This window comes from Festucalex cinctus, chromosome 1, assembly GCF_051991245.1.
Source record: "Festucalex cinctus isolate MCC-2025b chromosome 1, RoL_Fcin_1.0, whole genome shotgun sequence".
Classification (NCBI taxonomy): domain Eukaryota; kingdom Metazoa; phylum Chordata; class Actinopteri; order Syngnathiformes; family Syngnathidae; genus Festucalex; species Festucalex cinctus.
In genome coordinates, this window is record NC_135411.1 from 30,446,311 (window position 1) to 30,472,015 (window position 25,705).

A 25,705-nucleotide genomic window follows, 5' to 3' on the forward strand; every position below is an offset into this window, starting at 1 on the left:
TATCACGATATTTGCACTTATCGTTACATCCCTAATTATGAATGCATGCATGCAGATCAATCTAGATGTGTTTCGTTGACGTTTTGTTCTGATCAATCAATCAGAGGACAGAAAAATGTTGATGCTATTGTAGGCCGGCTAGATTTGTGACAATTTTGATATCTGATTGGTTAAAGAAACCATTGCTAATACAGTGTTTCCCCACCTTTTTGTTACTCATCAATTTGTCTATTTTGTTTTACCTGAAAAGTTCACCTAATCTCTTTAAGAGATGCAGCAAGATAGCGAGAAGTAGGACTGCTTTTCTATCACTCAGGGATTTGATGCCATTTGTGACATTTTATTGCCAAAGTATTACGCTGCGGTGACATTTTGATGTCACTGCATTAAAAAAACAAAAACAAATTATTTTCAAGGCTAATGTCGTAAGATGAAATGATGTTTACGATTTTGTCGTATATTTACAATGTAAATTATTTATATTGATATTTATAAACCTTTGGGGAAGGTGTCAAAACTTTTTTTTTTATATTTGCTTAATTCTTTGGCTTACCAGACGGTCTTGCTTCAATGACATATCTTGTGATGGGCGCGCGGCCTTGATCGCCACTGGTCCAATGCAGTGTGAGGGCGGAGCCGTAGCGGGAAATAAAGGGTTCTCCTGGAGGGCCAGGTGCTCCTTGGGGGAGGTAATAATGTGGTGAGAAAGTGTTGGCAAAATGGACACTTCCCCACCCTGCACTAAAAGCTTCATATATGGGTCTCCTTACCTTCTCCGGGTCCGGTGGTGATGTTGGCCTCCACCTCGGGCCCATAGGTGAGGGTTTTGGCGCGGATGCGGAAGTTGTAGGTGACGCCGTCGGCCAGGTCCTTGATTTTCATCCACAGGGGGGCGCTGCCTTTCACGTCCACTGTCACTATCTTACTGACACCTGGAGTGCGAGCAGAGGAGTCTGTACAGAAGAGACTCTAGATGCTGCATTCTGCTAGAAATCGAGGACTTGCACAAAGACTACATGGGACAATCCTGGACCCCTTACTTTATAAAGATGGGCCAAATAGAGGGCACCGTTAGGTACTGATTCCCTCTCAATGACTTAGCTGTCTAATTTATATTACAGTATATTTTCGTTGCTGCTTGTGCACTTTGAGCATCGTGGAGGCTTACTCCATCTGACACAGGGCCAAAGAAGCCGTTAGTCAATCACACCAGATATAGACATTCAACACATTTACATACTTTGTACCCTTTTAAAATGATAACTCTATAAAAACAGTATTTATTAGAGGTGGGCGCGTCAATGGATCTTGAGTGTCCGTCATTCAGCAATCGTTAACCATCGGGATACACTTCGGCCATCGTCAATCTGTCTTATCCGTCATTTGTCAATTGCGCAGCAAAATGAGCGTCCGTCAATTTTTCCGTCATTCGGGGTGGGCATCCGTCAATCGTCATTCATCAATCCGTCACCAAAATGGGACGTCCGTCTTTGATGGATTGCCAAATTTATTGACGATTGCATTGATGGACGAAAACCTACTTGCGTCAATGCTGTTTGTCAATTTTTAGAAGTTTCCCCATCAATCGTCAACAAAATGGGCATCTGTCATTGACAGATTGACGGAACTTCCGTCAATATTGCCGGAATACCCACCTCTGATATTAATTCATGGACCGTTAGGGTTAGTGATGAACATGTCTGCCTCACACTCAAGAGGTTATGGTTTCAGATCTGTTTTGCATGTTCTTTCCCGTGTTGCAAGGGTTTTCTCCAGGTACTCTGTTCCCCCTCATACGGACATGTGGAAGCGCCAATGTGGAGCAAATAGTTTCCACTGGCAAATACGTTCAAACGTATTTGTAAGTACAGTATGCTCAAATATATTTGCAAGTACGTTCATACGGATTTGGAAGTAAGTTCAATCATATTTGCAGATACGTTTACATAAGAATATGTTTGAACGTAGGCTAAATGCTTAGCATTTGTCCCATAATGCCACGGTGTATTGACATTGTAGAAGTATTTGACCTACATTATACCAATATGTTGGAAAATTAAGTAAGCAAACATTGTTTATTTGTATTTTTTTATGATTTATTATCATGACTGCAGTGCATGATTTCCGTTTGGCATTCTTTTCCCCATAATGCCGCAGGGTTTATCTGTGTGAGTCAATACCCTGTGTCATTAAAATGCCAAACAGAAATCATGTACTGCCGACATAATATTAAATCATTAAAAAAAAAAAAAAGTTTACCTGTTAATTTCCGAACATATTGGTATAATTTAGGCCAAATGCAAAAAAAAAAAAAAAAAAAAAGACTGAATGAATACCTTTATTGTCATTGTAAATAGATAAATACAATGAAAAAAAAAAAAGAAAAAGAAAAAAAACGCCGCTCCAATAAAGTGCTTCATCTTGGAGCGGCGTTTTTTTATTTTTTTATTTCGTTTTATTTAAAAAACAAAAAAAACTGTGTTTTCTTAAACTTGTGCATGTTCAAGTCAATACTATACTGTTTTTTTTTTTTTTAGCATTTTAGGCTACCAGTACATTTGAACGCATATGTTTAAACATATTTGCAGACACTATCAAATTGATAGTTCCATACTTCCGTACTCCAAAATGCCAAAAAACATACATATGGAGTTCATTAAGGACACTAAATTATCCATAGTTGTGAATGCAAGCATAGATGAGTGTTTGTCTGTATGTGCCTTGTGATTGCTTAGCGACCAGTCCAGTGTATACCAAAGGTAAGTCAGCTGGGATGTTGTAAAGCTCCCCTGCCACCCTAATGAATACGATCACAACAGAAAGTGGAAAGTTATTTATCCATCCAAGGAATGAATTTCTGGCTTAAAGTCATTTCACTTATTTGCAGACTTTCAGCCATAATGAAATAGTATTGGAAGGACCACTTAATTTTGTGTTAATTTTCTCCATACTCCATCAAGGCGCTTTATCAAAATGTCCATCCCTAATCAGGAAAACTACACCCAATAGATATTTCGTGTTCAAACAATTAACTGAGAGCCCATAGCAACCTCAGCTCAGCATTTCACCTCTGCCCCCAATTACTTAACAATGTGGTTCCGCCGGCCACACTTAACCAGCTATTAGTCATGTTCCCCTTACAGAGAGAGAGCAAGAGAGCCGCGCATGATATATTACCACACATGCGTTTTTATGAGAATACATCGTATATTCTCCGCGGTGTCATAAACGTGCGCATATGCTCTCCGTCTGTAAAAAGACAGCGAGCGTGAGCAGGAGTTGTAGAAGATGACGGTGACCCCGTGGGCCGGAGAGGCGCTAAATCACAGGGAAAAGTGCTGCGGGGAAAGCCCGGGCGGACTTAACGAGTTCCTCACCGTCGATCGGAGTGCAAGGCTCGTAAACCAGGCGGTAGCCCTCCACGATGCCGTTGGCCCGCTTGGGCTCGCCCCATGACACGTTGACGGAAGTGGTGGTCAGCTCGCCAAAGTGGATGAAGCTGGGAGCGCTGGGGGCTTTCAAAAGAAACATTCGGATAAATGTGAGGCTTTAGAGTGTTAAGGCAAAGCAGCAGAGGTGGCAAAATGTTCGACTTAAACAGAAGCACATGCGTGTTTAAAAAAAAAAAAAAAAAGGGGTTTTTAAACATGTTCAAAGATAATCGCTGAAAGTGTGCACACAAACTATGGAGTACTCAATTGTGGAGCGTTAAACTGTTTTTCACCATTTCAGTTTTCCTGATTTTTTATGGTGATTTATGTATGGCTAAAACAGTCAAGAGTCGAAAGATGGATGAGCGAAGAGGCGGGAAAAAGTCACATTTGAACGGCAGCGTGTCGACAGGGACTTCACATTCCCAGCCAACAATTTTTGGTTCCCAGAATGTTCTAAGAACCCCGACTGTAACGTTCCCCAGAGGTTAGGTTGGTTAAATTTTGGTTACTACTTGGTAGCTCCTGAGTTCAATGGAATTTTTTTTTTTTATGTTCTCAAAACATTCTCTTTTTGATTTACCTTCCACACAAACTTTAAAACAACTTTTAGTTGTACGACTTACTTATTGTATAAAAAATAAACTTTTTTTTTTTTTTTTTTTTTAAATACATCAACTTAAAGTAACCCAAATAAAAAAAAAAAGATTTTGCCAGAAGTGACTCATACGCTGTGCACTGGTATGGAAGCTGCATGCTGAACCATTACACCAAATTCAGCTGTAAATGCTGTCCTGTCTTGTAAGGATTCTTGTAGTGTATACATTTACACAGCACAAGGTGATGCTCGTTTTCTCTAATCTGCAACTATCTTGCTAAATTAAACGGCTCACGCTACAATAAAAGTCTGCAATATCTATTACTTCTAATTATAAGCACATGTTGTGCTTAATGAAGCTAATGCTGTGTTAGATAAATAAAGAAGAGAATGTTCCAAAAACTATTTCATCGCAACTAAGGGAAAAGATTTAAGCAAATCCCTCAACGTTTATTTAAGGAACGTTATAACCAGAACACACCGCTCTAAAAACGTTTCTCTTTGGTTAGATAACCAGATATTGATGTTCTTTAAATGTTTGGCGTTAGTAGAGTTGGTAGAGTTGCTTTAGAGTGCCTCATTGTCGCTTGTCTTAATAGCCTTATATTCAAGCCAACACAGACTTTAAGCACATATATTTGCTGAAGCATGTAGGGTTTACGTTAAGTAAGATGCCAAACGCAAATGCATCCATTTAAGAAAATGGCTGGCTGGATGGATGGATGGATGAGTGGATGGATGGAAGGATGGATGGGTTTTCCAGGTCATAGAAGTGCTGTTTGATGACCAGTTGATAATAAAGTGGTGGTGTGGTTTCGCCACATTTATAGCACACACCACAGCATTTCAGAGCAGAGAGAACAGCTTCATTTTTCATGATTTGGAAGCCTTATTTAATATCTGTTGTGATTTGATTTTAATGGTTCAAATTTCTTCTCTGTGGTGTGTCAAGTGTACAAGACACATTTTCACTTTACAGTGGCTTCAATTAAAAGTTTGTTCAAGCAAAGTGAGTTTAAAGAAAAAGCTAACAGACCATGTGACCTTCAAAGACACTCCACTCAAGCTTCTTGATCCCACTAAGTATGGGGATTTTGGTGCATAAAAATTAACAAAAGCTTTTCTTTTTTTTTTTTTGCATTGGCTCTCATCCCAGAGGCCCTGTGGTGGTGCGGCGAGCCAAAAACTGTTGATTGTGACATAGCCCGATGCACTAAATAGTGTTTATGTTTGTGTGTCATCTAATGAAGAAAGATGCCTTTGTGCAATTGGGAGCCAAATGCTAATCAACATGGGGTGTTTTACACCACTGCTCTGTGGCTTATTTTGGCAGGACAGAGATGGAAACCAGTGAGAATAACTCCAGTAAATAAGAGCGCTTTAAACTTTGTAAAGCGCTGAAGGTTGTTGTTCTGTTTCATTTATTTATTTTCCTCGCCACACAGGCACACACACTGTGAATAGATAGTGGCACAACCTTGAGCTGAGCGGCGTGTTTTACACAACGGCGCCGGGCAGGTGTCGCAAAGAAAAGACGTGTTTCACAGCGTTGGCCTTGCATTCGAACACCGCGTACCATTCATTGTGTTTATTCCCTCCTGTGGCTTCCACTTCTTAAACTTTTTAATCATCCGCATTAAGTCAAGTCCGTGTCAGGATGCAGCACTATAATGTGTTATTCATTTTGGACGAAGGGTGTCCAAAGCACAGCCCGTGGCTTGTTTTTTTTACTGGCTCATGGAAATGATATGGATGGAACCTACTTTTAGACTGACTGTATCCCCAACAAAATACTTTTGAATGTGTTTTAAAAAGAAAAATAGCATTCTATAATATTGTGCCTTATAAAACACAAGGCACCACAACGAGAAATGTCTCAACAGGTCTTGATTAAGTGTATCGCAATGAGCATGATCTTTTATTGTGGCTTGGTGGCTGTCCCATGAGACTCACCTGCTTGCTGAGTGCGCCCTCTGGTGGGTACCGATCGGGGTCCGTCGCCAGCCGCGTTGAAGGCGGCCACACTGATCATGTAGGTGGTGTAGCCTGTCAGGTTCTTCAGCTTCACGCTCAGCTCGGGCAGGAACAGCGTGCGCAGGCGCTCTGTCTCATTCTGCAGCTGAAACTCCCAGAAGTAAATCTATGGAAAAATGAAAAGAATTGAGATGATAAGTTTGCAAAGGGGTGGAAAATTTCTCTTATATTTCTATGAGAAGGTAAGATGGAAAAATTGGGGAATAATAAACATATATACATTTATACATGCACAAAAATTTTATGTTTTCAAAAGATATCCATGGAACCAGCAAAATATTTCAACAGATGTGTAAGTTTAAATTCATCAAGTTGTAAACATGTGGTTGAACAATCAATTCTTTTATTGATGAACAAAAATATGCCTGTTGAGTTATTAAATATGACTATTTCTAGTCAATTCAAAAATGACCAAAACTGCTCACCCACTACTAAAATACCAAACTAGTCCCATTCAAAATGTTCACGAAAAGACAGGTGAACATGCAAACTCATCACATGGAGGCTGAAGCAGGGATTCAAACCCCCAACCGAAGAACTGGGAGGTGGATGTACTAACCAGAAAGTTTCCAACTTAAAAAAAAAAAAATCTCATCATTTTGAAACTGGTGAATGATGCAAGTTTGTCCAATTTGTAGTAAGATGATGAGATGATACCTTATAACCCTGGATGTCCCCATTCTGTGCATCCAGAGGTGGAGGGTCCCATGTGACGTCAAGCTGGGTGGCAGTGGAGGACTGGACCACAACGTTCTGGGGTGGCGCTGTTGGGACTACAACATTGCGGAACAGATTTGAATTATTAGTCACAATAAATAAAATAAAATAAAAATTCAAAAGTGTGTCCAGCAAAATGAGAGAAGACACACCTGCCTCGCCCACAAACACCTCCTGTGGGGCACTGCTCGGACCCTCCCCCACTGCGTTGTACACGCTCATTCGGATCTCGTAGCGCTTGTGTTTACTCAAATCTGCGAGAGGAGCCGAGATAAAAGAAGTCTAGGGAGACACGATAGCGATAGCGCCTGTGGCGAGACGACATCACACACTGGTGGTGGGAATATATAAAAGCGGGCTGATGAAAGGATGGGGTTGTTGCGGGGACGAGTTTTTTTATTTGTATTTTTGGGGGTGGGGGAGTGGTGATTAAAAAAAAGGCTGAAAACATTGGAATATAATGACAGGGCAGATTGTGGAGATTAAAGTCGCATACATACATGAGAATCAACAACAGTGTGGGATGAGCAGTGTGGGTAATGAAATACAGTAGACGGCACACAAACAGATGGAGGGAGGAAGGCGCCCATAAAAGGAGATTTAAAACTTACTGTCAAGTTCATACTGGGTGAGGGAGGATTCGCTCAAGTTCCTGATGCTGTAAGGAGCTGGGGGAAGAAGTTGTGTTCAAGGCATTAGGGAACACACTTTTCTTGCTTGCTCATATTAAATGAATATGTGGATGTAAAAATGTCATGCTTCTTTATTGTTTGATTACCGAGGAAGTTTTAAAGCATACTGAGAATCGGCTATTTTGAGCATTTTTACTGCCTTGAATCAAATTCAGGAAAAACACGATTCTTGGATGTCTGTAGATTATGTAAAGCCATTATCTTGTGGTTTGTGGGTGTGTTAAGAGGGTTTTTTGCAACATGGTTATGTACGACTATCGAAAATGTTAAACTGCTTCAATATTTACGATTGTAAATCCTGAAGTGGAACATACACACAGACAATCAGGTCAAATCCCCTGATTAAAGTCAGCAAAGGCCTGATTATTAGATGTCTAGAAAATGATGATCCCAACAATTAGGTGTGGGGTGTGTAATGAGGGATTTTTCCTTCTTATCTGCTAAGAAAATGATTGGGTCCTATAATCAGAAATGAAAACGTTTACTTAACCAAAACCTCATCTTGTATGATGTCATGTATGACACGTTTTGTGTGACTTCAATGATGCATTTTTTTTCCCCCAAGATTTTTTCTTTTACTTGCCAATTATGTGACTTTCAAGGTTAGCAAATGAAACGCTCACCGGTGAGATCGGCCCAGCTAGGGGACGGACTGTTCACGGTGTGGACTGTGAAGCTTCGCAGTCGGTCGTAGTACAACTCTCTGTAGCGGACCCTAAACCCCAGCAGAACACCATTGATGTGATCCTCAGAGGGAGCCTACAAACAAAAAGCATGATCGTCATGATCCGAATTTGACAATAAACAACATGTGAGCGGATTATTACTCTCATTACCTGCCAGCGGACCAGCACAGACGTGGTGGTGTGCGGTGTTACAGACAGAATGGTGGGCGCTTTGTCCGGGGCTATAAAAATAAATGATATATTATTATTGTTGTTCTTAAAACAATACAGCAGGGAGCGCATGAGAATGTTTGGGTTTTGGAAGCAGCTTCAAAGCGAACAGAGGCCCTGCGGGCATCAGGTATTCGCTGTGAACGGACTACATCAAAACATTCTTAAGCACACAGAAGACGAAAACATGAAGACCCCAGGTAACGGCATTCACAGCCAATAGGGGGCTTGTGTCGTGACGATGAGCTAGATCCCATACCAGCTGAATTTGGGTGAGAGCAGTGTTGCCACAGTTACCTTGAAAAAGTAACTTAGTTACTTTACTGATTACTTGGTTTTAAAAGTAACTAAATTGCGTTACTGATTACTTGATTTTAAAAGTAACTAAGTTAGATTAAAAGTTACTTTTTTAGTTACTTTCAGCAGCTGCCGATAACACCATCTCAACATAAAAATAATGCAGTAGAAACGGAGTTCCAAATACTTTATTGAAAGTGCATTTTTAACATTAAAATAAAGTTGTTTTTTATGAAAAACAAAATAGGCAGTCTCTCTTGACTTCTTGTAACGTAAATACTTTTTATAAAACAAAAAATAAAAATCTATCCAGGTTGAAAATGAAAATCCCCTAAATTCCTCTATTGTTTGTTTGTTCCGCTATTCCAGTGTGTACACATGTATCAGTTTAAATATTTATTAGTAGTTATTGACAGTTATAATTGTTTTTTGGTTTGTTTGTTTTTTCTCTTCAAAATAAGGATCAGGAAAACAAAAGGTTGATAATTTAATGTTAAATATAAATATTTAACCTTTAGACAGACACCAACACAATTAAACAGAATATGTGCACATTGTGAAGTATTTCAGAAACATAAATTTAAGACATGAAATAAACCTACCGTCCAGCCAAAAGAATTATGAAGCCACCTTATGGAACAATAATTCTATCAAACACATTTTAACCATTTAATATATGCAAAAATATTTCCAAAAGTTCATTTCCCTTTTTAATCAACAATTTTTGTTTTTCTTTTGCCATCACATTCATTTTTGGTTAATGTATGACATCTTTTTTTTTAATTTATTTTTTAAATCTGAGACACGATGATGACCACTGAATCACTACTGTTTATATTTTGTTTTTTTGGGCTGTCGTTCATTTTGAGTTTGATGACGTAATCGCGGGCACGTCTCAGTTCTCCTATCTGCTGCTCATGCTAGTTGTAGACATTGACAGGGAGCCACAAACTGAGAAATGAGATACTTGCAGTGTGCTTTTAGCATAGCTGGTGTGTTGGGCTGTGGGACATACCTGTGTCGTTTGAATCCATGCATTGGATCGTCACAGGAGTTATTCTTTTTGGCTCGCGCGCAGTACCAACGCCGGCCCGGGACATACAAGTGCACCGAGAGGACTCGATAGCCATGGTAAATACCGAGATGTACGGCACCGGCTTCTGCTAACTGTCTGTATTTGCATGTTGTCACTCGTTGTGCGCGCGCGCGCGCCGTGTCGCGAGCACGGCGTTGACGGTAGGCTCCCCCCCAAAAAAGGTGCGTAACGTCTTTGCATTTTGTTTACAACATCCGGGGAATGAAGCGTCTCTGAGCGCTACTTTGCTAGCTTTCTGTAAACACGGAAGTAGCTTGAATGGCGATGCTACTGAAATGTAAACAAAACAAGTTGAGCACGGCGCAGAACTCTTGCTATTGTTATGAAAACCATAAAGTCTCACTCGCCTACTGAAAATGTGACTTGTCTGACGTCACTCCCCCTGGCGAGAGGGCGGAGACGACCTCATCCCATAATGCTTCACGGACCAGTTGAGGATGGAAATAAATTATTTTTTTTTACCACTTTTATGGTCCATAATGTACACTTTTTTTTTTTGTTGCGTTGTGTGCCTGTTGGTTAATAAAACTAGTAGTAAAAGTATCATCACTTTTGTTTTGAATGTGCAAACCATTCATGACCAGACCATGGCTGAATTCAGTGTGGTGGTCAATGACTTCCGCCTCATCTTCGTAGTTAGCAGCAGTTGTTTGTGACTGTTACAACAGTGAGATATTTTGCCTTCGTCATGAAAATGTGGAGTAAGCATTGAATCTCTGGACAGTAACTTTAATCAGACTACTTTGTAGAATAAAGTAACGCGTTAGACTATTAGTTACTTTGAAAAGCAATTTTTTTAGACTATTAGTTACTTTGAAAAGCAATTTTTTTGAGTAACGCGGTCCGGCAATATTCCGAACTGCTATTCCGAACTGCTATTCCAGGACTGCTCTCGCCAGCTAATCACAAGGCACAAATAACACCATTCATGCTCACATCACACCTCAGTACAATTTGAAGTCTTCAGTCAGATTAAGATGGATGTTTTGGAAAGTGGGTGGAGCCTGAATCACGGCAGGGTCCTTCCTGTGTGAAGTTTGCATGTTCCCCTTAATTTGAATTCCTTCATAGATGTGAATGTGAGTGTGAATGGTTGTTTTTCTTTCTGTGAGACTGGCTGGCGACCAGTCCACAGTGTACACCCGCCACTATCATCAGAACAAGCGCAATAGAAAATGGATGGATGGACAGTGAGGACCATTCGTAGTCCCAGCAACGTGGCAAGGACTACAATCATGTCTGTCGACCAGCGTTCTCACCATCTTGTAGCGTGGTGACGGCCTCACTTTCCTGACTGTATTCGCTGTCTCCGATGTCATTGGTGGCCTTCACACGGAACTGGTACGATGTGAAGGGCTTCAACCTTTCAAAGAGGCAAGAAGTGCTTTAACTAAAAATGTTGCCAGTGTATTAATCATTTTGGGCCCAATTCTATGTCAAAGCCAAATGATTAAGTGCCACAGTTGCATTTAATAATGCAGGGTGCCTTGAGATACAAGTTTTACTTCTTTTTTTTTTTTTTTTGATCATTTGACATTCGCAAGGTGAGCCCTTAGGCACAGTGATATCATGTCATTTTCAGTGGATTACAAGTGGCAAAATGGCGAGCCTCAGATGGATTAAAATGGGTAGATTTTGCTGCTTAATTCATATTCCACTAATGCAATATTAATCATAATGCTGCGCTTAGACTGGTGGAGAAACATAGAGCATTGTTGTAATAAAACAAAACAAAACAAAAATCATTTTTACTTGACTTTTCTTTTAAGGAATAGATAGTTGAACACAGCAACACATATAGACAGACAATATAACAATACTTATAGGTGCATATTCTTTATCCCCTGCAAAAACAAAACAAAAAAAACAATGTTATTGCAGTGTACCGAGTCACTTGGATGTCAGCCTTTTTTACTGCATGGCTGTATTATATTGTCACCTGCTGGCTAGGTAGCACATACCAAGAGGATCCATATTGAATTGCTCATGATACACAAGCTGTTTCTTTACATTATATTTATAACTATATGTTTTATAAAGTACAATATTATAGTGCTATTTTCCATATATATATATATATATATATATATATATATATATATGAGAGACTGGAACTGATTAATGGTATTTCTATTCATTTGAATGGACAAAGATAATTTTAATTTTGAGTGTATTGAGTTAGGTCACAAAATGAATTAAACTGATACGTCTAGGCATAACTGTAATCCCTTTTGAGCATTCCAGTTCTAATCATGATGAAAGAATAATTTTTGATTCCACTCTGAGGGGCCTTTTCACTAAAGGTTTGCGTCGTCTTTGCACGGCGCTAACCGGTAAAAATGGAGCAATCCTAATTCACTAAACACGCGCAGATGGGGAAAGCCGTCACCAAGTGCGCGGCCAACCAGATTGCGCCATGGTGCGCCGGTGTTATTTGCGCGTATGTAAATTAGATAATTTGCATATGCAAAATATGCCCACCCCAATGCAAATGCGACTCATTGGTATGCAGCGTCTAATTCACTAACGCCAGCGCAAATAGCCACAGCGAGTTTGTGTGACGTTTATGGAAAGCATGTATAAAACTTCGATCCCGGGATCATGACAGCAGTGCATGCCATTTGCGGCGCAACATGCACGGCCCTCTGATCACACACACACAGACAGACAGACAGACAGACAGAGAAAGAGAGAGAGAGAGAGAGAGAGAGAGAGAGAGAGAGAGAGAGAGAGAGAGAGAGAGATTTTTCTATGTTGGTTTCGGTAGGACATATAACGTAACCCGGGCCGATTGACAATGGCGGGGATGCATTTTACGATCATTTGTGTTTGCGCCGGTATATGATTAGAGCAATATCCTTAGTGAATAGGTTGGTAACTGGGCGCAGACTGCGGGTGCAGTTGTGGAGCAATATTTCGCGCTATTACCGGACGCAGCGCATTCTTAGTGAATATTCCCCTGAATGTTCAGCATAGTGGTACCTGTCCACTAAGTAGGAGTTGATCTCGTGGCTGACCGATGTCGAGTGGACCGTCCAGTTGTTGTCCGGCAGCTCTCGGTACTGCACCGTGTAGTAACGCACCGGGGAGAGGCCATCGCTGCCCGGTTCCCATGACAACAGCACTCGGCGAGCCAGCACTTCCTGTTGAGGTGCAACGGGCCGACTAGTGGGTTGAGGTCGGACTAACGAGAGGGATGGAAAGAAGTGTGAATTCCACACGTCGTGTTTTTCTATTTTATTTAAACTCGTGGCAAGGCTCTTACCTCGTTTTTCTGTCGTGACCACCAATGCCTCGGCGGCCTCGCCCCAGCCCTTACGTGTTTGTGCGCTAAGGCGAAAGATGTACGCTGTTTCAGGCTTGAGGGCCGCCGCCGTGTACTGCCGTGCGCTGGGGCTCAGGACATCGACGGTGGCGGCGCTACTGCTGGACGAGTTTCTCCTGTATGTGATCTGATAGGCTGTGAGGATGTCATATAGTCAATATTACTATAAGTCAGAAAGAGTGAAGCCACAATCGTAAAGACTACTGTAACGACATGGAACTGTGACATTTATGTAGTGAGTCATTCTCAAACTGGGGTCCCCAAATTATAGCCTAAAGATTTTAGGAATTAATTTGCACTACCTTAGTTTTTGGTCTTTTAAAAGCTCTGAGATGATTGTGACATCGCATTAACAAAGTGTTTTTTTTGTTTTGTTGTTTTTTTATTTCAGAACTTTGATTTAAAATCATATTACTTTCTGTCAAAAAAACCCAACACTTATTATTGTATGTAGTCTATGCTTTTTTTTTTTTATCTCAACAAAATAAATTTATGTTCTTTTGAATATTAGGACTTTCATTTCTTAAAAGTCAAGTAAAACAAATACACCCTTAAAAACAAAAATACCTTCACAAAATTACAACTTAAAGAAAAAGAAAAAAGAAAACAAATTCTTGTCCAACTCTTAACATAATATTTTCCTCATGGCAAATTTGTAATTCCTATGGCAAACATGGTATTTATGGCTAATTGGTGTCATGATTATGAGGGGTCCACAGTTTCTCTCCTTTAAGGGGTCCCTGGACAAAGTGGACAAAGTTTGGGAACACCTGCTTTCAAATAAAATGCAAAAATATGTGGACTTAGTATCGAACCTTGTGGAACACCACCAGTATCTACGTACTCAGTTTTCAGTTACTGACGGAGATCAGATCCCATGCAAGTGGCTTAACCAAATTTGTCGGTAAGTCAAAATGCACCACACTCTCACAAGCCTATAATAATGCAGTAATAAAGTCATAAATTCTTCAAAGGCAACTTAATGTAAAACAGTACTGCAAGTATGGTCTTAAATAAGTGTGAGACACATTTCTTGTGTGTTTTTACATCTTTGGCGAATAAAGATTCTGATTCCAATGACTTGTGACCGTTATAAACTGATGAACCCCTGAATGTTAGTGACGATGGTGTACGCGTCATAACTCACCGAGGATGATGCCGTTCGGTTGAGATGGGGGTTGCCAGATGAGCCTGACAGAGGTGGTTCTCACTTCGGGGAACAGGATGCCAACTGGAGGGCCTGGCACTGTAACGCCACAAAGTCAGTTGGAGTAATTATAGCAATTTAGTGTCATTAGCAACCTAATGAGCACGCTAGCTGTCATAAAAATGAGAGAAATTATATTTTTATGAATATAAAGAGCACACACTTTGATTGACATTGTCAATGGGATTGAGATATTCCATTGCATTGCCTTTTAAAACAAAACAGATAGTAGAAGGTTTTCTAATGACCATCATCTAGGGTCCTTTCCAAGATGGACGGCGCACTGCTCCTCCCATCTCCGATGCGGGTGAAGGCGAGCACCCGGATTTCATAGAGGACGTACTTGCCCAGACCCGCCAGAAGGACACTGTGGCTGGTGTTGCCCTCCACTGTCCAGAAGCTAGGAGCTGAGTCTGAGTCCTTCTCCTTGTAAATAACCTGTCAATGAACGGTCAAAGTGCTTTGGTGGTGAATACTATATACAGTACAACATGGAAAACAAATTCGGAAAAATGCAGGCACTGGATATTGCTTTGAGCTCGTCTGCGTAGTCATTCATGAAGAATTAATGAAAATCTAAACAAACTGCACATTGTTATTGTTACGGCTTACAGCTGATGTTGATGTCTCAATACTGATATGATATACATGGAGACATATTTGCTGACCTTATATCCGAGGATGAGTCCGTTGCGATCAGTCTCTGGGACCTGGCCCCAGCGCACCAGGATCCTGCTGGAGGTGGTGGCAAAGGCTGACACATTGCTGGGACCGCTTGAAGGCACTAAAGCAACAATGAGGAATTTAGAAACTCAAACCTAAAAGCCTCGTAATGGAAACCAATTGGTCAGTCTTCCTCACCAGACTCTCTGGTTCTCCCGTGGACCGGTTGGCTCCAGGGTCCGGACCCGATCCCGTTGACAGCCTGAACTTGGACCCCATACTCAGTCCATTCTTCCAGGTCCTCGATGGTAAACTCCCTCTCCAGCCGGTCCATGATGACATGCGAGAGGACGCCTCCTTTGGAGCCGGCTTTGGAGTACTGGATGCGATAGCCCACCAGATCAGGATTCCCGTTGTACTCCCACTCGGGAAGCGGCTATGATGAGGAGCATTTCGGGTTATTGCATCATCATGAGAGGATGTATGAGGCTTCATCGTATAGAACAACAACAAAAAACGAGCGGTGGAAACGTACCACCCAGCGGAGCCACAGACTTGTCTCGCTGGCTGTGCGCAGGGTGACATTGGCAGGGGAGACGTCCGGAGGGGCCTGCAGGGTCTGGATCTTTCGGGAATGTTGGCTGGGGGGGCTGGTACCCACGATGTTCACCTGCCGCATTCTGAACCTGCACCGAGGAAACCGTGTTGTCAAGTGTCAAAAGTGGAGTCAAAGCCACATTATTAGGTACACCTGGATAGCAGTTGTAATGCAAACAGTTTTGAGCAATAAAGCTATGCATCGAGGGTTTAATCCCTAAATCATATCAGAACTAACCAGGATACATGCTGGTTCTGCATAAAGATATGCATCTGTCTACATAGTGATTTGAAACACCAGAAAAGGACAAAAAAAATCTTAACAAAACCAGATAAATACAGGATGTGGATAAGGCCATATGGTGATCCACATACTAGTAAATGGAATCCCTCAAAAAGAACAAATAACTGATCCAGACAAGTGGAGGAACTACAACTAGAACTGCAGCTATGCGGTCATAAACTAACACAAAGAAATGAAAAGAAATTACAACTTTGGACAAGGCTAGGGTAAGGGTTATGTGGTCATCTGCAGTCTTTGAATGCCTCAAAAAATTGAATAAAATCTGAATCAAACCAAGTGTATTATGGTTAATAATAACAAATAGAATAATTAAAGTTAAGACTGACAAAACATTTTCTGTAAACAAAAAAACAGAAAAGAAAAGAAATTGCCTTTAAAATGGAAACTAAATCTACTATACGTATTACGTAGATTTGTTAAAATAACTAAAACTAACTCAAATTATTGCGAAAATATTCTTTGTCAAATAAAATACATGAGCTTTCGGACGATGGAAGATCAAACAGTCATTGACAATTCTAGTTTACTTTACTTTAATTACACAATAATCTGTGACATTTTTTTTTAAATTATTATTATTTCTTGCAATCGACATATACTCCATGTATTACAGAAACAAAAACTAACTCTTAAACTAATAAAAACTCAACTTTCTTTTTTCGCAAAAATATTCGGAAACATTTTCGGAAACATACAACAAATAAAAACAAACCTGCTCTAAAAACTAACTGAAACCAAATGAATTTAAAAAACAAAAGTCAAAAGTCCAAATATCACAGTTGCTTAAAACTCCAAATATACGCGGTATGCTATTCACCGGTAGAAGGTGTAAGGGTTGAGATCCAGCACCTCCATTGCCCGGGCATCAGGCTCATTAGGCAGCTGGTGAACCATCAGCCACTCTTCATTCTCGCCAATGATGCCGATCTGCGATGAATGTGGACAAAGTCGCTCACATCGGCAGTTTTCTGTCCGCACGATGTCAGCATATTGGACGGGAGGGAACGAGACGGGACTGGACGGGACGGGTTGGCTTCCCCTGTGGAGCGCGCGGCCTACCTGGGCTTCCACCTGCCAGCGGGAAATGGACGTCTTGCCGTCATAGCCCGGCTTGAATTGCAGGCTGACGGAGCGGGCGCCCACGTTGGAGACGGCCAAATTTGTCGGGGGGCCGGGCAGCTCTGCACGGGAGACGACAGACAGCAGAAGAGGCAAAAATAATAATAATAAATAAATAAATAGATCAAAGGTACTGTATTGAACTGGGGATTTTCCCACTTTCTTTTTTCACAAAACTGCATTTAAAAATTGTGGTCAAGAGAACATTTGAAAAAAAAAATTGTAACACCCAGCAAGAGCTAGCCCACATACACTCGTTGGCGAGATCAAGTGCCAAAAAACAATTTTATTATTGTAATATCACAATTTAATAATTGGCCCTCCGACTTTTATCTCTACCTTGGTAAAGTTTCTACTTTCTTTCCTGTTGCTTTTTACTTTGAATATTGTTACTTTTTTCGTTGAAAATAAGTACAGCTTTTATCAGCTTGAATTCATTCAAAAACTGTTCAATTAAGATCGCTGTTTTTCTGGTGGAGGAGAGGGGTGGGGGGTGGGGGGCACCTTATTTTTTCAAAAATGATATGCTCAAAAGTTTGCTTATATTTTCTAAACCATTTTTTTTGTTATCCTTTACTCTAATAAGCCTACTACTTTCTGGAAGAAGTACAACTTTACAAACTTTTTTTTTTTTTTTTAATTGAAACACTTTTTTTTCTCATTAAAATACAATAGTAATTTCATTACTATTACTTTTTTTTTTTTTTTTTTTTTACATGACTCAATTTTTCCTAAAAAAAATAACACAACCACCATTTTATTCTCCCAAGATTTCCAAGGCTCAACCCCCCTCCCAAAAAAAATAAATCAAAAATCAGATCATAACAAATCTTTAGAGGATCAATACAACAGGTACTAGCTGTTCCTTGTGGATGATTTGATGATGATGCATGATGATGCATGATCATGCATCATCATCATCGAGGTGCTGACCTGGCGGGACGCCCGAGGAGATGGTGGAGGCTGACAGCTGGCCCTGTCCCTTGGAGGTCATGGCGGCCACCTGGATGGTGTAGGTGGTGAGTGCGGTGAGGCCCGTCACCTTGTACTCCTGAGTCAGGTTGGGCAGGTAGTGGGTCACACGCGTGTTGGTCCTGTTAAACTCCTCCCACGAGATGCGATAGCCTCCAAAAATAAACACACATCGTCTTAACTTTATAGCATGTAGGTTAGGAAGGACTTAACTCTTCAAAATAAATAAATAAATAAAAAATCACCTGTGAGAAGACCGTTTTTCTCCTGAGGCTCCTTCCAGCTGACTTTTAGGGAGGTATCCAAGATGTCGGTGAAGCTCAGGTGTCCCACAGCACCGGGGGCTGAAAAATATTAATTACACTGTAATGCAAAACGACTTGCCATGCCATAATACGAGTGGGCGGGGCCACTCACTGTCTTCATGGGTGCGCAGCCGCTGAGGCGGGCTGCGTGGGCCGTCCCCCGGCGTGGTGAAGCACAGCACTGACGTGTAGTACTCGGTGAACTTCTTCAGGCCCGAGATGTAGCCCACGTGGACGCTGTCTTGGAAGTTGGGGCGCGCCGTCACCATGGTGACTTCGCTGACCCGCCCAGGTTCCCACGCTAACAGCTGGAGGAAGGTGGAGGGACACAATGAATGTATGAATGTTTTTTTGGGGGGGGTTTTCAGCTTCATTTTACTGGGGGTAATAAATCTCACACAATAAGAAAACACAATGATCACATTCATTCAAAGGCTCACCATGAAAACAAAATAATTATAATTCAAATTTCTTGTAATGTTATTATATTGTTTAACAAGCTCCTTTTCTCTTTGAAAAAATAGGACTTTATTTACCCTTGTATGATAAAACTTTGTTTTAAATTGAAAAAATATTATTTTCCTGTTAAAAAACAAAAACAAAAAAAACACTTTTAATGTGAGATGATTCCCAATGAGTAAACTGTTTTCTTTCAAAAGATTAGAACTTTTTTCTTGGAGAAAAAAAAAAATACTACAATACTAAAAAAAATTAAAAACCTGACTTTTTACTCCCAAGATTGGTTCTTTTTTCTTGGGGAAAAAACTATTGATTTTTCTGTAAAAAGTTTACATTTTTCTCAATAAATGCAACATTAGTCATTTCTTGACATATTATGGATGGATGGATAGATAGATAGATAGATAGATAGATAGATAGATAGATAGATAGATAGATAGATAGATAGATAGATAGATAGATAGATAGATAGATAGGTGACTTTCCACTCCACCATTTGGGCCACTAGTCCCCTCTAGTGGCCGCTCACCTTGTATCCCTGATTGATTCCATTGACGAACTGTGGGCTTGGGGCGCTCCAGGTGAAACGCATGGTGGTGGAGTTGACCGGCTCGGCTTGCACGTTTCCCGGTGGCACCGTGGGCACTGAGCAAGGAAAAAGAAGATTAGGATGAGGCAGAGAAAGCTGAAACTTGACATATTGTGTCTCAACGGGCTGCTCATGTGCGATTGCCTCAGGCGCCATCCAGGTGAACCCTGCAGCGTGTTTCTTTGAAGCCAACACGTCCCTTCTGACGCAAGGCCGCAAAGACGGCGCCGAGAAAGTCGAGTCATTAATGAGACCGACTGACCGGTCAGCGCGGTCCCATCCTTGATTCTCTTTGAGCCTATATGAATATTTCTGCAATTTTGATGGGGACTGCCAACAGATTAATGAGAGTCGAGCTCCAAAATATGTCGGTTGCGTTTCATCGACAGACAACCGGGATGATGAAATTAATATTTATACTTGGCAATGGAATGGAGGGGGAAAATAGGATGTTGATGCCTTTCGTACCTTCCAGGAATCAAAGAGTTGACATTTAAAACACAACAGCAAATGGGATACTTTTGATGATGGCATTAAAGTACACACATTAGAGCCCATTGGTGCAGGATTTGCAGTAATATCATTTCCTGGTTCTTATTTTTATTTTTAAACAGAAATGAAATACATGCCAAAAAAGAAACACACACACACATACGAAACACAATGCATAGAACCTAAAAAAAAAAAAAAATCATTCTGAGAATGTTCATCCACGACAGATGGCAGGGCTGTTGCGGACAGCAGCCGACAAGCCCCGATACTCAACTCAACTCAACTCAACTTTATTTATAAAGTGCTTTAAGAACAGGCATTGCTGTATACAAAGTGCTTTACATAAACCCAAGTCGGCAGATACCTATTCATCAATGGAAGGTAAGGGAAGGGGAGAGGTCGGGTTGTTAATGTTTGGGTTGGCCATGATGCTTGCCCATTTCAGCCGAGAATGAACTGGCCATTTAGAAATCTCCCAAGATTCCCGATGGCCTCCGCACCACTGATCTGCGTTAATACGTGATTAATGCAACATTTTTCTGATTAATTAATCCATTAACGCTTTAACTTTGACAGCCCTATTTATAATCTTTATCATGATTATGCTATTTAGTTATGAGCCTAAAATATGAATTAAACATTATGTATTTTGCAATATTTTTATTTTTAAACAATATATGTCTATTGTATTTTAACGAACACGTTTTAATACTGTATATGTCTGTATTTATATTTACTTATTTTGAATATTTAATATATAAAATAATTTATAATAGTAGTATTCTATGACTGTACTTTTATTATTGTCATTATTCTGATTAATATTATTGTGATGATATTGATGATCTGCGATTGGCTGGCAACCAGTTCAGGGTGTACCCCGCCTACTGCCCGAAGCCAGCTGGGTTAGGCACCCCCGCGACCCTTGTGAGGAGCAAGCGGTTAAGAAAATGGATGGATGGATGTCTAATGATGATGATAATGATGATGATGATGTGGGTTATTAATATGATTGTTCATTATTATTATTAGAGCAAACCATGTGGCAACTCAAGTTCCAGCTACTAATATGGTTTCTTGCACTATTAAATGCTGGAAAATCATTTTGAAATCCACAAAAAATATGAATATAACTCACCACTTCTCTACTCTCAAAATGTGTTTTTAACGGCAAACTCTCCATGTATTTTTATTTTTTATTTTTGTAGAATGTCTGTCTGCTTGACGCTTCCTCACATTACCATAATTTGTTGAGCATATTTAGTTTAAGTAGGCCATTGAAAGTCCGTATACAAGTCCGCTCTCCAAAATCAGCCGGTGCCATAACGTGCTGCACACTGCCTGCTAACTGTCTGCCGGTGATAAGTGAACGTGAGCAAGGTGTGGAACGGAACGGAAAATGAAATCCCTCTCAGTTTTCTATTGGGATAGCTCTGGAGGATCTCTGGAGTCAGTGGTGCTCGTCGTGTGCATTTAACATGACAGGAAATTGGGAGATGCGAGAGCGTTTTAAGCTTTTCCGAATGGTAACATACAAGTCAAAGGAATTTCAAATCAAAGCAGCACAACTCCACCAGGAGCAAAGAAATACATGCTAATGTAAGCTTTACATTCAGTTCAATACTCAGAGCTGCTCCCAATAATTTGACGCTGACATGGAGGTAAAATAAAATATCAACAGACAAAATCATCGGCATGGACTCGTAGCCATACAGCAAGTGCAAATGCAACTGACTGTGGTTATAAAGTCATACTGACAGCTGTTTCTCATTAGTTCAAATGCTAATGTTGCTAAAATGAACATTTAATAAAGCATACAACACATGGAATACACGTTAGGCATTGTCTCACAGCCATGCAGCAAGTGAAAATGGGACAGTTAAACCTTATTGTGCTTGAACAACTGTACTGCATCATACTGGGACCTGTTTTGAATAATTGAATGAAACTCTTATATAGCTAAAATGACAATTAAAGCACACGACACAGCCAATATGCATTCGGCAAAGGCCGCGCAACAGGTACAAATGCTCTTCATCATCATAACTTATTGTTGTTAGGGTTAAGAGTAGGGCTGGGTATTGATTCAGATTTCCAGGATCGATTCGATTCGATTCACAACAATTTTCGATTCATTTGAGGACCTATTTTACACCTATTTTAGACAGTCAAAAGTAGCAGTGCTACAAATAGTAGAAACCTCTTGCTGTAATTTAATACATTCGTAAAAATATGAATATTTATATTAAGAATTAAATCCATTGCAGTTACATTTATAGTGTTTTATTTAACATGGCCTCATAAAAACAGTAAATAATTATTTAAATCAATTACAACCACAGTACAGGCTATGTAAAAAAAGTGACAAAAAACACTGACACGCACAACATTCACATTGTTGTTTTTGTGCAAATGTTCCAGTGGTGGTTGAGGGGAGGGTGTGTGTGTGTGTGTGTGTGTGTGTGTGTGTGGGGGGGGGGGGGGGGGGGGGGGGGGGTATGTTGGGGGCGGGGTCGATCTATCGATACATGGTTTTATGTATTGATATTGGGATATGAAAAGGCGTATCGATACTATATCGATATATCGATATTTTGAACCCAGCCCTAGTTAAGATTGGTGTACAGTATTGTATCACACTTCTTCTTATTATTATTTCTAATAATTGTCGCTTAAAAAAAACATACAACACGTATGTTTGTTTTAACTTATTGTAGTTTTGAAGTGGTGCACACATGTATTTAAAATAATTTGATGGTGTCAAGTATAGCTAAAATAACAAATACTACAGGCTACAGCACAATAAGAAAGCACTAAACACACATTGGCATGGTCTTGTTGGAAAAAAATGTTCAAATTTAGGTTATGTAGATTCCCAATTTTTTCCCCTCACTTTTATTCCATTGCATGATCGCTACTTTTGGGCAGTATTTTCATAATTTTTCAATAAATGATGAATCACATCACAGTGGTCTCGTGGCTAACACATCGGTTCTGAGGTTCGACGTTTGACTCTCAACTCGGGCCTTCCTGACCTTGTGATAGGCCGGCAACCAGTCAAGGGTGTAACTGGCAGTTTTTCCACCTGTGTGCCGCTCACCTCCTTGCAGCGTCCACTCGGTCACTTTGTGACTGTAGACGCCCCTGCCGGCGCCGTTGTAGGCCGCCACCTCAATCTCGTAGTTGGTCCATATGATGAGATCCTCCAGGATCAGGCTGCTCTGGTCCGGGCTGGTGATGTTCTTTATCTGACAGTCCACGGGAAGCCCGGACAGGCAGTACCTGGCCAGTGATCGGTGGTAGAATCGGGGGGGGGGGGGGGGGGGGGGGGACAGATATAAGAGACAGTGGTAGAAAAAACGTGAGTAATAATCTCTAGCAAGCTATGGTGGCATCAAAGTTCATAACAAGCAGCCGTTTGGCAGATAGTGAACAATTCTTCCAAAAAGTGTCCAAATACTTGTTTCAAGCGGTTTATTACGGAGCCCCTAAGGTGACATGGTAGAAAAAAAACAACAACTTTGCGTTCCCTCGCAAAACATTTATGGTTCGGGCACGCAAAGATTGCGTACCCTCGCAAAAAACTTTGCGTTCTCTCGCAAAGATTGCGTTCCCTCGCAAAGATTGCGTTCCCTCGCAAAACAACTTTGCGTTCGTTTGCGAGGAAACACAATCTTTTCGTTCGAACGCAAAGTTGTTTTGCGAGGGAACGCAAAGTTGTTTTCTTCGCTTACCATGTCACCTTCGCTGCGCCGTAAACACTTCCGGGTCATCTTCCATGTGAACAAAAGCGACGTGTAAACAAAGCAGTGGAAAAATACATGCTCCATCCTAGTCGCTTTGGGAAAGCTTTCCCACTGTTTTGTTTCATGTTTACAAAGTGTTCACGGCGCAGCGAAGGTGACATGGCAGGCGAAAAAAACAACTTTGCGTTCCCTCGCAAAACAACTTTGCGTTGCCTCGCAAAGTTTGCGAGGGAACGCAAAATGTTTTGCGAGGGAACGCAAAGGTTTTTTTTTTTCTACCATGTCACCTTAGGGGCTCCGTAGTTTATTGCCTTATTATTTACTGTCAAATTAAACACTAAACAAAGAGAATTACACTAGTTACATGCTAGCTTATTGCTAATGCAACAAACAGGTTTACGAAACTGGCATCAGTGTAGTAGCATATTTGAACACGTGGCAGCAACATATGCAGAGACAACACAGGCATACAACCACAATCACATGCATGTCGTTGACAACACAGGCATAGAACCACAATCACATGCATGTCGTTTATGTCGGGGGGGTATTCTTAGACAATATTAGCCAATTTTAAGTCTTGAAAATAGCTTGAAAAAAAGCTATTAACTCTCTTGGAGTCTTGAAGTCTGTGTTGTAAAATGTCACCTTTTCCGCACTCCGTGGGAGCCGTGCCGCATTATGTCAACTCAAGATCAAAACACCGGATGAAATTTAGACATTAACGAGTTAAAATAATGATGCACAAACTGTATAAATATTTATATTACTGTGTATTGGGTTATTACTCTACATTTCTATAGAGACCAACACTGTACAAAGCTATTTTTTTCATTAAAAAACATATTCCCAAATATTTTTGCACTTTGATTTTTTTGTTGGAACGCATTTAATGGCATTTCCATTCATTTCAATGGGGAAAGATTATTTGTAATATGATTTTTTTAAATAAAAAATTCAACTCGTAAATTGGCACCGCTGTAATAGAAAGACAGGTAATTGCAGCAGATAAAGAAGGTGCAAAAGAGAGTGGTGACAGGTGGCGAAAGAAGCCAGAGGAATCTAATTGGCGCCGGAGAGGAGCTGGCACACGGGTTATTATCACATTGAAATGGAAGCTGGCCGCCGGGTTGCCATGGTTCTCCCACCTGATGACGTAGCCCTGGAGCGGGCCATTCTGGTGGCTCTCGGGGGGCGGCTGCCACTGGATCATGATGGACTGATTGGTGCGGCCGCTGGCAATTACCGTCTGAGGGGGCGCGCTGGGAGGCTCCTCTGGAAGGGTTAAGCTGGAGAGGAAGGTTGAAATTAGGCCTCAAAGGCCATACAAATATGCTAGGATGCATGATATTAGATCGGAGAGCATTAAAAAGGAAAAAAAAAAAAAAGATCGGAGAGCATCAAAAGCAAAGAATGGATGCTGGACCACTGATCATTTACATTTTCGAAAGTCCTGTAATTGTTGCATTTGTTTAGATGTTTAGATCTAAAAATTGGCCAAATGTTACATTTATTTGTATTTATTATTTCATTAAATAATTGGTTAATCGGTTTATTTTAAATAATGAAATAAAAATATTAAACCAAGATGCATTCAACATATTTATTTTATTTTATTTTATTAAACTGATTACTTCAAATGAATTTATTTACAAAAAACACTAAATGAGTTAAATTACTGAAATAAACTATTCGGCACATTTTTACGTATTCATTTATTACTTTTATTATGATTTATTTGTGTAATAACAATTAATTTATTGTTAGTAATAAAATAAGAAACATTAGTTAATCAATTTTACATAATTCTAATTAAATTATAAAAAAATGAGAGAAAATCAATTATTGTTTTAATATTAAAATAAACCATTTGTTAATTTTACACTCATTTAATGTAGTCATTTAGCTAATCAAATTGTAATTGATTTATTGTAAATAATAAAATATGAGTAAATTATATTATTTTTCAAATGATCAAATGACGTTCAAATGATTGGATTCCAGATTGTGCTATAAGCTTCCGACTGTGAGTCACCCACACTAATCACTAGTCCACCAAGTTGTCCATGAGCAAGAGCAACATTCTGTATATTATTATAATGCTACAAGTTATTTACTTTGTAGCACGTGGCAAAACCCAACGCAAGCACGGTTCAAATGTGCAAA

General features: G+C 40.3%; 1 protein-coding gene across 3 annotated transcripts in view; it reads right to left on the minus strand.

Annotated features, from left to right (window-relative positions):
- Positions 1-25,705, minus strand: part of sdk2a (sidekick cell adhesion molecule 2a) — a 198,697-nt gene that overhangs the window by 18,176 nt on the left and 154,816 nt on the right. For 2 of the 3 annotated variants that reach the window (XM_077528387.1, XM_077528388.1), the window contains exons 16-40: positions 24,688-24,828; positions 22,894-23,075; positions 19,242-19,357; positions 18,366-18,561; positions 18,194-18,292; positions 17,910-18,101; positions 16,917-17,038; positions 16,675-16,784; positions 15,492-15,642; positions 15,155-15,392; positions 14,962-15,077; positions 14,542-14,731; positions 14,234-14,332; positions 13,027-13,221; positions 12,744-12,945; positions 11,021-11,124; positions 8,309-8,379; positions 8,096-8,231; positions 7,392-7,448; positions 6,933-7,034; positions 6,721-6,836; positions 5,983-6,169; positions 3,378-3,515; positions 771-953; positions 554-679 (exon numbers count right to left, since the gene is read on the minus strand). In XM_077528387.1, coding sequence (XP_077384513.1) covers positions 554-679; positions 771-953; positions 3,378-3,515; positions 5,983-6,169; positions 6,721-6,836; positions 6,933-7,034; positions 7,392-7,448; positions 8,096-8,231; positions 8,309-8,379; positions 11,021-11,124; positions 12,744-12,945; positions 13,027-13,221; positions 14,234-14,332; positions 14,542-14,731; positions 14,962-15,077; positions 15,155-15,392; positions 15,492-15,642; positions 16,675-16,784; positions 16,917-17,038; positions 17,910-18,101; positions 18,194-18,292; positions 18,366-18,561; positions 19,242-19,357; positions 22,894-23,075; positions 24,688-24,828 — 3,569 coding nt within the window. The remainder of the gene's footprint in view (positions 1-553; positions 680-770; positions 954-3,377; positions 3,516-5,982; positions 6,170-6,720; positions 6,837-6,932; positions 7,035-7,391; positions 7,449-8,095; positions 8,232-8,308; positions 8,380-11,020; positions 11,125-12,743; positions 12,946-13,026; positions 13,222-14,233; positions 14,333-14,541; positions 14,732-14,961; positions 15,078-15,154; positions 15,393-15,491; positions 15,643-16,674; positions 16,785-16,916; positions 17,039-17,909; positions 18,102-18,193; positions 18,293-18,365; positions 18,562-19,241; positions 19,358-22,893; positions 23,076-24,687; positions 24,829-25,705) is intronic. The other variant, XM_077528389.1, reaches the window with a different exon arrangement.